Source organism: Sparus aurata, chromosome 24 (assembly GCF_900880675.1).
Source record: "Sparus aurata chromosome 24, fSpaAur1.1, whole genome shotgun sequence".
Lineage (NCBI taxonomy): Eukaryota > Metazoa > Chordata > Actinopteri > Spariformes > Sparidae > Sparus > Sparus aurata.
The window spans coordinates 9090667-9107509 of NC_044210.1; the positions used below are offsets into that span (position 1 = coordinate 9090667).

Genomic DNA, 16843 nt, shown 5'->3' on the forward strand with positions numbered 1-16843 from the left:
GCCTGCTTTTTTCACCAGCTGTACGCTGAGTCCCTGCAGGCAGGTTGCTTACAGAGCAGAGCGCAGCTACTCCGCAGATGGACTTAAAGGGAAATTTCAGATTTAATACCCGGACTGCAGCGTTAAGATCTCAGAGCTCCCAGAGATTTCCGTCTGTGCGGGTTTAGATTTTTAAGACCTACTTAGGTGTGAGCATCATATTGGACGTCTTTTCCTTCAGGCTGTGGAGTGCCGGTAGCACTTGCAGTGACAAATTTGGCAACACTTAAACCTTAATCAGGGTATCTGCACTGCATAAAAAGTCTTTTCTTAATCTTAATCTTAATTTTTTCTGATTGGTTAATCCATTCATTTATTCATCCATCCATTTTCTGCTGTTTAACCAGGTCCAGCTCATGTTTAAAAGTTAATAAATGACATTCCGATTATTTATTTTATTACGGCTGAGTCTTTTTGGGGCCCAAATTCTCTGATTATCTTGGCCTTTGGGAAACACTGATCGACATTTTGCGCCATTTTCTGACATTTGATCAAACAAACAACTAATCAATTAAGCAAGAAAAACATCTTAAGACAAATCAACAATGAAAGTAATCATTGGTCGCAGCCCTTGTGATATAAATGTCAATAACATTTGCACTTTCTAACTCATTGTACGTCGTTTCTACTTTGGCCATGAACAGGGTATTAAGTTTTATTTTATGAGATAACTTAAAAAGTGTTAAATTTGAACCTGTGTTATAAAACACTCTTACTCTGTGTCCACTCACAGTTCTACAGTGAGTTTCCTGCCCGCCCAGATGATGGAGCAGCTCCAGTTTCCTCAGACCTCGTCCCACTGCGTCTCCCAGCAGCACCCAGGCCAGCAGTATGCAGGTACGTCCTCCCCTCTGCCGAGGCCTAGATTCGAACATTCGGTGATCTGCAGCAGGAGAGTGCGAATACTCACTTTTCACTCTCTGACATTAACCGCCCTGGAGATTCCCCATCAGCACCAACGGCCCGACATGCTTTATTTTCCCTCATCTCTCAGTGTCAATAACTGCAGAATGTATTCCTTCATCGCTACGACTCGGGCTTCTTAATGAAATAATCTTCCCCGGGTTTATGCTGCCATTGTATGTGCGTCAGACGCGTGATTAGATTTACACTCCGGATTTTCAAAATGAAAAAGAGTGAGGCGTAGTGATGACGGCTCCCCGGAGTTTGGATAAGTGAAAGTGATTTGCACATCCAGCCCTTCCTCGGGAGCTGCTGCGTGGAGATTAAACAGCTAGTGAGTCGACCGCTGCAAATGTTATGTTGACAACGACTCTGTCAAGATGTTGTTTGGTACGGGTAAAAAATGGTCGAGGCGTCTGCAGTGTGAGTTTCATATTGATGTATATAATCACGTGGTTAAATCTCATGCTAGAAGTAAACATACTACTTATTTCCAGACGCTGTCGTCTCATAAATGATGATGCTTTTCTTAATTTATAAGGGGTACAATAAAGAGTGTGTATTACAGGTACGACAACGGCATGAAACAGCATATAGAATCTGTCACTACGGTCGGATGACACTGCATTTATAAGGCTGATACTGATATGAATAATTAGAAATTTAACAATAGTCCAAAAATGATATATCAGTCGGATTTAATTATTTATTTGTAAGGGAAAATAGGGAATGCATTATATTGGATGAATGCAGATATTGAATATGCATGAAATTTCCAACTTATTTTTGGATGAATGCTGATACCAATATATGCACATATTTTTTCCACCTTAGCACAGTGAACATCAATCCTCTCTTATAGTGGAATTAAGCAGTGGTGGGAAGAGTGCTGAAAATCTGTATGAGTACAGTTACATTACTGAAATGTTACTCGGAATAATGCAATATCAGTAGCAGGCATTCAATCAAAAGGGGTCCCCTCTCCAAACCTGCGCATGAGTTTTGTAGGTTATTGTCCTTATATCAGGGTTTTCATTGGCCGTTTGTTCATGGTTTTACAAGTAACTAAGTAGATTACAGGGTGTAGTTTATACTAACGTACGAGTAAAATTAGATTTGAAGAAATACTGTGACGCGTTTATAAATCTACATATCAACCAAAGGTAAAAAAAAAACTACTCAGCCACTGAGTGGCTCTCTGGTGGACATACTCTATACTCTTCTTGTGACTTAACTGCTAACATGTTCACCGGTTCAGATATATCTAAACAAATTTGCAGATAATGGTCTAGTTGTAATGGATATAAACATCGGGTAAGTTGGGAGATGGATAGATGGAACTCAAGAAATACAAATCACCATAATTACCCATCTTTTCACGTATGGCCTGTTCTGTACTGGCCTTTTCGAGGGCTCACAGACTCTCTGTCCAGAGGCCCAGGTGGGGCAGTCTCCTTACTAATGACCTTTATTATTCATGTCTGATTATTATGGGAGAGCAATGGAGGGAGCCATCATTTCCAGCCCGTCAGTAATGAGGTCAGCTGAAGGTCTCGCGACGGCCTTACCTACAGCGTCACCAGTAAACATTTTTAATTGGCCAAGTCGGGGCCAGAAATAATCTGCAGATTAAGTCCAAATATCCGTTGTCCTTGCTCTTGTTGTCGGGTAATAATTCACAAATCAACAACCGCGTCGGCTGTGCAAAGTTTGCCGTATGATTTCCACCTAATGTGAGCTTTGTGTAAACAGAAATTAATTACACGGCAATATATTCTGGATATTTTTCTTAGTTCATTTGCTCGTGCACCTCTGATGGTGAGTGTATTTTTTTTTTGTGTGTTTTTTTTTCTTCAAGTCACATCAGTCACGTTCATGCGTCACAAACTAATAAGATAATTGGATCTCGCGGATCATCGCAGAGGATTTAGCAGGGAAAGGGAATGGAGTCTGTTATTGCTACTGCGGTTGTGCCCTCATAATCAAGGCACTTAAAACCTAATTGCTCAGCAGCTAACGGTGTTTCACTGATGAGGTGTGTCGCTGAACAAAAAGTGCTGAAAAAGAGCTTTTGGGTTAAAACACATTTAGTCTGTCGGTTCACTGCGGTGCATAAATGATGAGTTTATGTGATGAATTGAATAAAAGTACGAATATTAAATGTGTGTCTTCCTGACCTGATTCGCCACTATTTCAGTTCTAGCTTTTGTTTGCTCTTTCTTTAAACTTGAGTTTGTGTGTGTTTGTGTGTGTGTGTGCAGGGTTGTTACCCCCAGGCCCCAGCAGCAGCATGGTGATGCTGCAAATGACAGCACCCCCCTGCCAGCAGCCCCGGGCCCCCTCCCCCTGCCAGCGGAAACAGCCCAACCACAAACAGCCGGGCGCCGAGCACCAGCGCAGCCGCAGGCCTGCCGAGCTCCCCCCGCCTCCAGACAACACCCAGGTACAAACGCTGCCCGTGTGCATCGATTAGGAGCAGGCCATCACTCAAAACAAAAACACCTCTCGCACAACGGTTGAAATAAAATTGAATTTTTGTGCTGTCAAGTGAAAAGATTGTATTATAACCTTTTTTAAAACCCTCACTGAGTTTGTCTTAAGATTTTCAGTAGATTTAATTAGCTGAGAGGCCTAGAGCTTTTGACTTGATTTCCAAAAGATTGTAAATTAAATTTTTAATTTGCCCGGGTAATGTTTGCCACATAGGACAATACAGTACATGTCAGAAAGTTAAGGCCATCACAAGAAAGCAATTTGAAAGCCAATTTAGTTTGGTTGTCTGAGTTTGACAGTGACATGAGAATTGCCCCCTGGAGCCAAACCCGGCCTCCCCTGCTCTCCAGGCAGGTTAAGTGTCGCCGTAAATAGGCTCTGCAAATGAAGTCAACGCCAGCGTAGCTTGAAAATGAGGAGAAAATAGTCCTCGGCATTAGGGTGTAATGGTACATTAGTGGGACTAATGTGGTTGGGATGGTACATTAAAGCAACAACATGAACAACAGAATGACTTTTTGGAAAGAGAGAAATAGCCACAGTTGCTTTTTTTTGAATGAAAGTGTTTGTGTTCCTCCCCATAATCTCTCGCCGCACCGCCGGTGTGTTGTGTGTAGAGCAGCTTGCCCTCGTCCCCGGCACTCACTCCCTTGCCAGGCCAGCCGCCCAGCGTCAAGGGCCTCCCATCAGGCATCTCGTCCATCCCTGTCATGGCCCACCACCCGCACCACCTCCACCCGCAGCTCCCTACAGCCTTCTGCCACAGTGGACAAGGTCAGAGACGCCACCAGGGTCTCCACTCGAAAAAAGAGCAATATATTAAAGAGCAACACAGCAGGCTAGTCAAGAGTTATGGAGTTGTGTTTGTGCCTCAATCAAAAGATTGTTGCAAAATGTAATTTTATATTTTGTTCATCAGTCTGGCAATTTGAGGTAATTTCTGATTGAGGCTGTTTTGATTGCTGCTATGATTATTTGCTGCTAGCATGCTAGGGAAGCATTGGGAGAACAGTGAGCAGGCTCGCAAGTACTCTACACAGTTTTGGTTCAGTATTTAGTTTCATGAACCTGAATAATAATAAAATATTTACGCTAACATTTGCTTGCAGCCTAGCCCTCATGGTAGGTAGCTAGCTAAAAGCAGCCAGAGAAGAAGCAGCTGAAATAGCTTGGCTAACTTAGTTGGATAACTTGTTAAATATAGGTATAGTGCGTGTCTAACTGTGCCCCTAAATTTTTTAACTCAAAGTGGCCATAAAATATTAAACCTAAAGCCCTGAGCTAAATTTAATATTTATATAGCTTGCTGACTTCCTAATTAGCATTAACCAACTTATAGCATGCTTTTAAACTCAGATTTAGCACGCCATGTTCAGCAAATGGCGTGTCTTAATGCAAAAGTCATAATTAATGTTTATAAAAGGAATGACCTTAATAACCTTAATAAAATGCAATTTGCAAGTTAGTTTGTGCATTTTCTTGCAAAAGATGGCGATGTTGCAAGCTCGTAAAAGCCCAGACTAAATTCATAAAGGTTCATAAAACTTAAAAAAATGTAGATTTAAAACATTTTTTTTAACCTTATGATGTCTATGTGTTGTGTTGCAACCCACTGAAGTTAGCCTCCTAACCAGCTAGCCCAGGCTTGTCCTGGTCCAAAGCTCTTTGGCTAGCGGTATAAACACTAACACTCCACTGGACCCTGAGCTCTCAGTGCGACCCGCTAGTTTGTAACTGTGCTAGCTAGTTGAGAGAAGCTACAGTTAGCAGCAGTTTCGACACATGGCCAATTCTTACATATTATTCCTTTAACTTCCCTCGTATCAGAATTCCCCTCTAATAATCGGATTATGAATATATTTTTAATTCAAGTAATTATTTGTTATTTATAATTACTACACAGAATGTAATTAACAGCTTGCAAAAATTCTCGAGCCACAAATATGACTCCATATAAACTCACACTGGATGTTCAGTTTGTTTGCTTGTACTGATGTGCAAATTCACTTTGTGATAATTTTGTGTTTTGCGAACACTTCTAGGTGAGGCACACTACTCTCTACTGGGTCAGCCTCTGCAGTACAAACCCGCCATCAGACCTCCGCTGATACACACTGCCCACATGGTGGCCAAACACCAGGTTAGATGCACACAAAAAAACTCTGTTTACACTAGATTTGTAATAAAGATTTTGAAGTCTTCTATGCTTAAAACCAGTTCATAGGATGCTTGTCAGGGAATCATTGGGTTGTCTGACTTATATTACATTTACAGGTCAGCAGACATTGCTCCCTGCCTTCCACAAAAAAAAAAAAAAAAAAAGCTGACGGTTATCCTCTGTCTCCTCAGGGTCCACTGGGGGTTTGGCGTAGCGGTCATGGGAGGAAGGCCAGCAGAAAACCTCTGTCTTCAGATCTCAGTGTAGGTGAAGCAGGTAATAGGAAGTCCAGAGGGAGGCTTGAGTTTAGTGAACCTCGAGTTAACAGCAGTCATGACCGAAATTTGACCTTCATTCTACGGAGAAGCACAACATTTAAATCGAGTACCTCCTGAAGTAGTTTTGTGTGGGAGTTGAGGCAATTAGCTTCTCAAAACATGCAGTCGTGAGTGAAACATCCGGCTTTAAGATGTCGATCATAAAAGGAAACTCTCGTTCAGATTCATCACCCTGATAAAGTCAGCTGCTGTGTAGCCTATTTAGCAGATTAACTGGAATAACATCAGGTATTTTTCTTTTTTTTTTATTGTGTCAAAATATGCTTGCTGCGCTCCGTAACTGTGGAGGAAAGCGTGTGTTTAGTGAATGTAAGCAGAATAAATTACAGACGGGGCAGAATTCACACCTGGCAGTGGAACCTGCAGCCCCGGCGGTATTGTGCCGAAAGAAATGTGCTGATTATTTCGAATATGGCGTCAAATTTTTTTTTTTTTTTTTTTTTGCACCCGCCGAGATATTTTCTGCATTATTCAGGTGTTCTTGTCAACAATCCCACTAGTACAATCAACTAGAAGGGGCTTCGGTGCATCAATGGAAAGTTCAACGTTACCGCGCTGTCTGTAAAATGTCACGCTTTCTGGAAGTCAGAAAAGCAGACTTATTTTTAGACTGACAATCATGCATTGTTGATAATGTAAGCTATCAGGAAACGGTAGAGACATAAATTTCGAGTTCTATTTTGACGGAATTGTGTTCCGAGCACCCGCGCCAGGTTTGACCGTCCTTTGTTCCACCTAAAGCTTTACAGCTGACAGCAGCAGTTTGTTGAAGCCTCCCGATGGTGCAGGTCTGATTTTTCCTTTCACCCATGACAGTTGTTTTATTTACTGGCTCGACTGCTCACAGTGCTGTCTGTGTGTGTCTGCAGTGAGCAGTCAGATCCTGGAAGTGACAGATCCTCCGGAGGGGATCAGCTGTACAGACTCCCACCACCTCCTGGCAGAGCTCTGCAAAGGGGGCGAATTGATCCAGCGGCTGTCGGACCATCGGCCCCGGCTGTGCAACACGACCAGAGACGCTCCCAGCAGGGACCTGGCCTCATCGTACTCCATCTTCGCCATGCTACCCTCCAGATTTTCTTCCACGTTTCACCACAGCGGCCCCCAGGCCACCTTTAAACTCCGAACTAGTGCCAGACACAGAGGGGGAGCTGTGTGACTCGGACAAAGCCGGCTCATAGCTGCTAAGATCTTGGCGCACCTGAGGAGCGCCACGTGTACGCACATCCAACCACCTGCCTCTGCTGCCTCAGTTGGGACTGTCTCGGTTTTAGTCCCAGACTCTGTCCAAATCAAAAACCGTATCCAATGTTTGAAGAATGAATGTTCACTTTTATTTAGTTTTAGTTAATTTTATCTTTTTTTTTTCTGGCCAACAGGTCTGTGCAGGGTGGAAACTGAGCACCACCTACCAGTTTGTTTTTTGTTTGTGAGACGTGTCCACGGCTGCTGAGGCCCTTCTCCCCCCCCCCCCCCCCCCAATCTCTATTCCAAAAAAAAATAAATAAAAAAAATTGAGTTTGCTGTTAGAAAGTGTTTGGAAAGCTTTGGGAATTAATTCGCCAGCTGTTTTTTGATAGCAGGTTGTACACGTTTGACAGCATCACACGTGTACGCATAACCTGCTTTGTTTCTGGTTCAAGAATGTTTATGAGAATTAGACATGTTTCAATTGGGTCTCTGTATCATGTCATCGCAAATCAAACTGAGCATCCATATCGAAGCAGGTGTTTTATTTAATTCAACGTTCATCCATCCTCCCGCCATGTGTGTCCCAGCTTGATCCCAGCCCACTCGCCCATAAAACGGAGCATTATTTAGGTACACAAGAACAGGTTCCTCCTCTTGTTTTACTCTTGTACAATGTGAGCCCATACAATAATCAACACTGAATAATAGATATACTACCTGAATTATTTAAAGTCACTTTTATACACAGTGAATGTTGGATTTGCACTGAAGTGATGAAGGAGATGGAGATTTGATTGGTATAAGACCGCCGGGCCTGGATTTTTCTTTTATTTACCCCCCCTCGTACCTGTTTGTTGCACTCGGCCAGGCCACTTTCTTTTATATTTAATTAAAATGTTTATATGCACAAGAAAAATGCAATCGAGTTGTCCATCTACTTGGCTTCTTTTCTTTCTTTCTTTTGTTTTTTTTTTTGGTTTTTGATTTGTTCGTGTGACTCATGAGAGGTGTTATGTGTCTGGTGTGGCATTTTCTCTCTCTCTCTCTCTCTTTCTTTCTTTCTTTTTCTTTTGTTTGACTCCAATAAATGTTTGCACCACACGTGTTGACATAACTTTTTCCAGCAATTATCCAGTCAGCAAACCAAAGGGTCTAGTGTAGTGTAGTGTAGTGTGGTGTGTGTGTGTGAGAGAGAGAGAGAAAGAAGCAACAGATGAGGCAACTCTTTGGATAATGTTGCCGTGGATTTTGTTTCCCGTGCCTTTTGGGCACTGCAGACATATTTGCTCTGCTTAGCAGCCTAATTTCCAGTTGCATAAATTAGCCATTTTGAATAAAAACCCCTCCTGTGAGTGAAATGTAGAGAAACAGAGACACCTAGTGGACAGACAGTGATACTACAACACCAAACAACCACGCAGGAAGAGTGAAAACGAAACAGAAACATAACTGTTAAGGTAACTGTGTTTACAGCAATGGCGTCGTGTGGGAAAAAACGCGCGTCAGCTCTTGGCTAAAAAGAAAGTGTGTAGCTAGGCTTCGTCTCTCGCAGCCGTGATGGAGAACGACGACTTGGATAAAAGCAGGACGGTGGTTGTGTCCGGTGTGCCCGACGCCTTACCTCTCAGCAGGATGGTCGACAAGCTTACCATCCACTTCCAGACCCGCAGGAGGAGCCGCGGGGGGGACGTCGAGGTGGTCAGGTACCCCACCAACCTGGACCGGGTCGCGTTTGTCATTTTTGACGAAGCTAAAGGTAAACTAGCTGGTTGTAGCTAAACACAGGCTACACAACAAAACAATAATAGTAAATGGTGTGTGTGTTTGTGTGTGTGGGTGGTACACTGTCCCCTCTATGTGGAGCACACGTTTATAAGTTAACAACAAACAAGTTAATGTTTGTTATTAACGCGCCAGACTCCATTTGAAATTTGACCATTTTTAGGTCAACTCCGCCGAACTCCATTTAAAAAATGACCATTTTTAGGTTGACTTCTTGTCCAGTAGCCCCACTTTGTGCCTGCTCTATATCAACTGCAGCTCTACATTCCAGTCACAGAGCAAACCATGAAGAAGTAGAAGCACTTGCTGCTGCTGCTCAATAACCTTAAACACTTCAAACCGTAATTTTGAAAAGATATTCAGTATGCAGCATAATTACAAGTATTTTTAGGCAGTTTCCTGCTGTAGACAAAAGTGGTAGCAGGAAGTAACATATCTCTTAGCTCAATTAAAATAAACAAACAAATAAAACTTATGGCACTGTTTGTATTGGGCAATATAGGCCAAAAACAGATAAATCGGAAAGAACATACATGTTGTCCGATAAACACTGATGAATATTCTGCAGAAAAAGGTGATCCTGCCCATCTATAATTATTAAAATACATGAAATAATATATATATAGAATATTGGCTGATATATTGAATATGTACAGAGTTTCCTAAAGAAAAGGGGGCTAAGATGTACATATATTCCACCTGGATCAGGAAACACAATCGCAAATTGGCCATAGATGTTGAAATTGTTTTAGCGTACAACAGACGGAGCATTTTTCCATCCAGATGGTCGGAAGCATCTTGGTTTTTCAAATACAGTCGCGTATTTATTTCTGAGGAAGATGCTTATTAGCCGTGACTCGATTGTAATGGTGATATGCGACAGGCACAAACCTGATCAGTGAATTGAAAATGCATTAAGTCAACTGTACTGCACACCTATGTTAAACACATCTCCTGTTTTTATACAATAATTGGCTCCTGTGGGGCCCAATTGTGGCTCCCATAGGACCCACTTATTCACGGTAAATCAAACGTGTATTTACACAAAGTGCTGCCTGGATGTATGCCGAGCTGATGAATGGTTTAATTTAGCACACTATCAGAGTTGCGTACTGTCGCGCGAGCAAGCCGGCATCAGATAACGATGAGTGGAGTCTGTGCGCGCTCCGTGACAAGAAATAACAAGCATCATTATAATGTTGACATGGGTGGAGACCAGAGCAGAACAGTACAGTCCTCTTGGCAGATGCAGAGAGGGTGGTGCGAAACGGGCGGCAGATCATGGTGGACGATGAGTTTCCGGAGGAGTACCTTCTCACCGTGTTCCCCTTCACCAGAGATGTAAGTGTGGCCGTCGTGGTGCTTAAATAATCACCAGAGTTTTACAGTTGTATCCGATGATATAAGATGCTGATTCGGATGTGCTCTTGTGCTGCAGGTGTTCTTCTACGTCAGCAGCGCCACGGTTAATCTCTCAGTGTTCGGAAGAGATCAGTCATCACTGATACAGCGTCTGCGGTCGGCTCACAGGTCACTGCGTTTCCAGCCTTTGCCCCGGGAGGGCGTCACCGCAATCGAGGGACCTTTCGCGGCCGTCCAGGCCCTGAGACAGGACCTCATCCGCAGGGCCGGCCGGGTTAAATCCACAGTCCCAGCCCAAACTGCTGCTAAACTCAAAGAAGCTCCTCTTAATCCGAGGGTAATATCTCACCGCGAGCCTGTCTCCCCTGTAAGCCGCGGTGGCTCTAAAGCTAAGCTGGAGCCAGCGAGCTCGAACGGCTTATCAACACCGCTGCAGACCACAGGTGAGGCAACCGAAGTCTTGCTCTCAAATGCAAAAACTCCAAACGGTTACTCGAGGCGAAACGTTTCCTCGCCTGTACGGAGCTTTTGTAACCCTGATAGTTATGAAGACGAGCAGAGAGCTCGGTCCCGGCACCGAATACCGACAGAATACAGAACCGAGAGCGCAAAGGCCAACCCCAGACAAGTGGTCGGAGAGGAGATCAATGCAGGGATTAGATCTTCCTTATCAGGCGTGGACCTGCTCCCTGCAGGGGAGATATCAACGAAGCAGCAAAGAGAGGACGGTATTTCACAAAAACGCACACGACCAGACAGGGCTTCAACGCCCAAGATCAGAGGAGAGAATTGTTTGGGCTCCGGTTACAGCCGCACAGACTATCTGAAGGAATCCGATCAGAGCAGCTCAGCCGTCACTGCAAAGCCTCCCCGGACCAGACTTCTAGATGTCTCGAAGTCCTCCGACAGCGGTTCGAAGGATACAGAAGTGCTGTCTGCAGTCCGTCCACGGAATCAAGAGGATATGTGCATCTGGGTCGACTCGTACACATTCAGATACATACAAAAGTTTGATCAGGATAAGTTGGACAGGTGTTTGAGTGGTCTTGAGGCGTCCGCCGTGTGTGTCGAAGGAACTGACCTCATGCGGATAACGTTCACTGAGAAGCAAACCTCCCAGACCAACTCAAGGATTCAGCAGGCCTTGCAGGACCTCAGCGCTTTGGTGGACTCAACGCAGTCCACGTTGAGAGTATATCAGATCTACTATGACAAGAAGGTGCTGTCTGACAAGAAGAAACTGATTGACATCTGCGACTATTGGAATATTCTATATGATGATGTGCTTTACATGTTTGAGGATTCTTGCATAAAAGTGATCGGCCCCTCAACTTCCAGTTTCCTGTTCTATAGGAGAGTGCAGGACAGAGTCGCTAAGCTCAAAGACAAATCACTGACAGTGTAACGGATGGAGAAGAATTAATGAATGTATTTTTATGAGTGGCCACATGGTGGTGCAGTTGTGCTTTTAAAAAAAAACAAACATTTTCAGCAGAAATCAAGATCTACATTAGGTACAAATGTGTGATTAGTTACGTGACAGCCACCTGTATTACTTTTAATTAGAAGGATAGATGATAGAACTACTGTATGTGTTAAACTGCCTCAGAAGACTTAGTTTAGATGTATAAAGAAATCATCTTCCAGTGATTCTGCTTCCTCTTTCTGTCTTTTCTGCGATGAAGCCTCCCTTTTGTTTGCGCGTGCATAAATAATTATGCCTTCAAACAGCAGGTCTTAATCCAAACGATGTTCTCACAGCAGTAGAGATGAGTCTTAATTAACCTCCTCGCGTCGTAATTACAAAAGATGGGCTTCTAATTAAAAAAAGAAAGGAGAAAAAAAAGATGACAGATGCCAACCTGTCTCGTATAATCACAGCTTCACGTCCTCTTGTCCTGAGAATCCTTAATCACTATTTGTCAGCACATAAACCTGGGTGTGATTTCTTGGGGTTTCCTTTTTTTTTTAAATGTGGTGACTTGTTAACAGGAGTTTAGTCTGTTTTGTGTCAATGGATGAAATGAGATCTACCAGTAGACGGTATACTTTTAAAAGATTCCTCGTAAAACACATAATACTGTCTTTTTAGGTGATCATAAATCAGGAAGTGGTGAAGTGCTAAGAAATGATTGGTCAGATTCTAATGTATACGACTTGCAACCTGGAACAAAGCCAGATGTGAAGCTGGAGGGGAACGGACCGCTGTGTGAAGATGGTCCTTTGAGCTTTAAAGACCCCCTCCAGACGTGTTTTCACAGACGTACAAAAAAACAACTCGCTTTGAATACTAATTTGCGTCCGACTTTCCTGTAGTCCTTCTCCGTCACTGAATAAATGCAGAACATAAGAATGTGTCCTACTACACGTTAAAATCCATTATCAGAGTCCTCTCACTTGAGGTGTCAAGTTTCCATATCAGACTACATGTTGTATATTAAACACTGGTTATCTTCCAGACTGTGGTTTAACCTGCACCAGCCGCATCAAGGTATGGAAGCCCATATACGCTATAAAAACCAAACAAAAATCCAATCGATATCTGTTTTCAGGCCTTTTTGACTCAGCTGTGATGGTCATAAAGCCAAGTTTTGCTGTTATCACAATCATGTGCTAAAATTGGACAGTAGGGGGCGGTATGACACCTTCTCCCGTGCGGAGAACTGTTTAAAAATAGAGACACTAGCTGCCATAGCTCTGCTCAGTGAAGCTATTACGGAGGCCGGGTTTGGCAAGCAGGGCGCAGATTGGCAGGCAAATGATGTCAGTTGGATGTCCCATTATGCTCCCTCTCCCCTCCACACACACAGCGCTGCACCTTCTCCAAGGGAAAGACTGATCAGTCCGTGCGATGCGCGGGGACGACGTGAAACCGTGTTGTGTGGAGAGCGTTTTTCTATCCTCGTCTGCGATTATTCAAATGAGCTCGCTCCACAGCCTTGATAATTGATTCATTATATTTTTAAAAAAAGGGGGGGGGGCAACACCACCATAATGAACACACACAAACATAGACAATCACTCATCTCCCAGACACACACACACACACACACACACACACGCTCTGGGTTGTTACCATAGGAACATAGTGGAAGAGGTTGCCGAGCTGCAGCGCTGGGCGTCGTTATGGGAAGCTCTCGAATACAATGAAAACATCCAGGAGGAAGGAGGAATTACATTTTGAGCAGAAGAACCCTTCATCAAAGACGAGCAGAGGAGGCAGCGCTGCCTCTTAACACCCAGACCTCTCTGCTGCCCCTTTGATAGCACCTCACCGACAATTACCCATTATTTGGGTGGGGGTTTGGGTTATTGTGCTAAAACAAAAGGAGGGTCAACAAGCAGAAGGCATGAATTATTTTCCCTGAAATGGTCCTTACAGCGGTCCTCCATTTCATCTCTTCTCATTCTTTCTCATCATTATGCATTAAGGATAATTAGGTAATTTCATTTTTGAATATATTAAAGATGTATGACTTTCAGATGGAGGTCAAAAACAGCGGCAGGCCAGAAAAGAAAGCCTGAGCGTCGTCCTCAAGGTCTGGCCATTGAACGGGGTCTGCCGGGGATCAAACCTGTGGTACGACCTTGGTTGGATTACTGAGCAGCAGGCCTACCGGGCACAGGCCGGGGTCTTTTGGAGCGACTGTTGACATTTCTTGACGGGAATCCATTAATGTACAAAGAGAGGCGTGGCCGCAAAGGATGCAGGATGACCACAAGTAGACACAAAACAACCACGCAGAGATGAAAAACACCTGAAAAGAGACACTTAACCCACACAAAGGGAAGCAAAAAACTACAAATAAACACAAAACTAAGAAGAGACACAATATAACATATAATAATATAAAGACGATGGAACAAATAAACAACATGTCCACAAACATGAGAAAAAAAAACTGAGAAAAAGATACAAATGCCTACAAAAAGACACAAAATGACCTCACAGACACAGGAATTGACCAAAATACAAAAACTGCTAAAAACAACAGCACAAATGACTACAGAGACACAAAACGACTAGGAGTAGATACAAAACAACTGCAAATACAGGGACAAAACGAGCGTGCAACGGCCAAAAAATGGCAACTGACACAAATCGACCCCAAAGACATGCAAAACAACCACAAAGACACACGAAACACTAACAAAGGAACACAAAATGACTACAGAGGGAGGCAAAGCAAGCAAACACCGTCCATTGTTTATCACGCCGCCTATCAACCAGACCACCTATTGTTGTTAGTGTACGCTGGTGCCATGCAGTCATGTTCAGGCACACACATCTTGGAGGTCAGGGGTCATGCAGACATGCAGCCGGCCTGCGAGCATCATTCTTCTCCACAGTCAGGAACGGGCCGCTGGTGATGAATAGTCTTCTCCAGGCGGTGTGTGTGTGTGTGTGTTCATGTCGCAGTCACAAATTGCGTCTTAATGATTCTCTTTACAGATCATCACCCTGCGCAGGACGGGGGGGGAGAGTGTTGAGGGATACTGTACCCCCCTCCCTGCTGCTCTGCCTGAATGTAGCGTGGGTATCGGAGGGGAGTTGTGATGGAAGAGGCTCGTAGGAGAAATTGGGGGTGACCGAGCAAGAAAACGGTTTAAAAAAACGGCACGTTGGCTGCGGAGAATGGATGAGTGATGTTTAATTGGTCTCACAGCATATGACCCGTAATGTAAACAAAGCAAACCCCCTTGAATTTTTTACAAAAGTGAGCCGTGTGTGACTAATGATTAATGCGTAAAGTGGGTATCCTCAGAGAGGAGGATGGAAACAATCCCAGCAACCTCTCTGCCCGTGAGTTTCCTGCCTCGCACGCTCACCTGACCTTGCACACCTGTCCCTCATTCCTGTCTCCACACCTGCATCTCATTAACCCCATTAGCTCCACAGTATGCACACGTATACTGTATACTGCACGAATACAGTGCAGGTTCTCTCAATTTTAAACAGCTTTCCTGTAAATAATAACAACTTTTCACTCAGCGGGCGAGTAGCTGTCACTTTGAGATGCAGACACGCCCTCCGAGCTCTGGTAGTGTGCACGTCGGGGCTGTTCATGGCCATTTTGTTGCCGCAGGCCAGACATCCGCTGGCGTCCCTGAGGGGGCGGCTCTTTTCATAATAAGATAATCTGATGATATTTTAGTGTAATTCAATTTTACTTAACCGCTGTCTGTGTAATGTCATCAACGACACATTCTCCAGTATAATTCAAAGCACAGTGTGGACTTTGTCTGTTAAATGTTTTTTTTTTTTCCTTTCATGGATTCAAATTAATTAAGAATTAGATTAAAATATTCCTTGTCCCTTGGTATTTTAATATCCGCAGCAGGAGGAAGGCATCATGGATCTACTGCTGGCAACAAGGACTTGTTGTTTCAGGGTGTAATTCATTATTTATCACGGTGTTTTGTTTTGTACTAACTGCTGTGAGTCTAATTGAGGACACAGCTCCCTGCATACAGTATCATTTTATCCCTGTTTTGATCATGTGTGATAAACGATGTTTTTCGTATCTGCGTTGAGTGGTGCGCAATTGTGCGAGCGAGTTAATCTCGGAGCAACGTTATCACGGCTAAAACTACGTAAACAACACCCCAGATGCAATATAAGCGGAATCATCCTTTAATTTCCTGACCTGCTGCATGCAGGCACCGCACATCATCTGCTCCATCTTCCTCCCTTTCTCGCATTACGGCGTCCCATCTGCACGACTTCCACTCATGAGGCCGATCCCGGACGTGTCAGTATAATTATCAGTCCCTCCTCTGACCGTTCTGAAAAAGCTCACAGTTAGCGGGGTGTGAAGAAGAAATGTGATTGCCTGTTAAAACTCGACACGCGGACGCCACATGTGGCCTCCCCAGAATTTAGTACTATTATTTTGCACTTAGATATTTAAAGACGGGGGTGCAGGTGAGGCACTGGTCGGCGCTCGGGCCCTAATAACAGATAATTAAAGTGTGATGTACGCTAGACACAACGCTTACAGTGTGATTCCGGTTTTCAACAAAGGGTGGAAGCTCTTTGCCCGTGATAACAGTGTCGTCTGAGAGATAGAAACAAAACCTTTGTGGAGGAAGTATAAGACGTGGTCTCAGACACAGGATTAATGGCCACCCCGTTTCAATGTCTGATGTGATTGTCTGCAGCCGATCCGAAATATCACATGATTGGTTATGCTCGCCTTGTGGGAGAGCTTCTCAATTTCAGCCCTCATCTCTCAGCTCCATTAGCTGACAAAAGATACCAGAGGCCGAGGAGAGGCACATTTCTCATGTGGCGTGACATGGCATCATGATTTGTGGGTCTCTGTTATTATTTGAGGCACTCTGTCATATTTTCAAACTGCATATGGATGTGTCCAGGAGGGTGAAAATACTCCAGGAATAGGTCGAACATTTCAGATTCGTGTGAAAGCACCTGCACGGTTTAATGGCCTGGACATTTTCCAAATTGAAGCCACCACAGAAATGGCATCGGTGGCTCCATCTCGTATTCTGCCTGCCATTACACATGCTGCACTGACCATGATAGGACCCCAGGTTGATAATAAAAATCTGGGAC

At 43.9% G+C, this 16843-nt stretch overlaps 2 protein-coding genes across 12 annotated transcripts in view; both read left to right on the forward strand.

The window, feature by feature from the left end:
• The window catches only part of r3hdm1 (R3H domain containing 1), a 46369-nt gene extending 38146 nt beyond the window's left edge, over positions 1-8223 (forward strand). For 8 of the 10 annotated variants that reach the window (XM_030410114.1, XM_030410118.1, XM_030410121.1 and 5 more), the window contains 6 exons: positions 773-876; positions 3204-3385; positions 4053-4209; positions 5478-5575; positions 5785-5869; positions 6801-8223. In XM_030410114.1, the coding sequence (XP_030265974.1) occupies positions 773-876; positions 3204-3385; positions 4053-4209; positions 5478-5575; positions 5785-5869; positions 6801-7090 (916 nt within the window). In that variant the 3' untranslated portion in view covers positions 7091-8223. Of the gene's footprint in view, positions 1-772; positions 877-3203; positions 3386-4052; positions 4210-5477; positions 5576-5784; positions 5870-6800 lie in introns of those variants that run through there. The other 2 variants (XM_030410122.1, XR_003983042.1) reach the window with 2 other exon arrangements.
• Positions 8224-8278: 55 nt separating this feature from the next.
• Positions 8279-11916, forward strand: LOC115577194 (uncharacterized). Of its 2 annotated transcripts, none has more exons than XM_030410126.1 (3): positions 8279-8878; positions 10124-10245; positions 10343-11916. In XM_030410126.1, the coding sequence occupies exons 1-3, from the start codon at positions 8680-8682 to the stop codon at positions 11669-11671; spliced, it is 1650 nt and encodes a 549-aa protein (XP_030265986.1). In that variant the 5' UTR covers positions 8279-8679; the 3' UTR covers positions 11672-11916. The 2 variants fall into 2 exon arrangements, with proteins under 2 accessions (XP_030265986.1, XP_030265987.1); XM_030410127.1 differs by having other exon boundaries at positions 10151-10245.
• The last annotated feature ends 4927 nt before the right edge of the window (positions 11917-16843 follow it).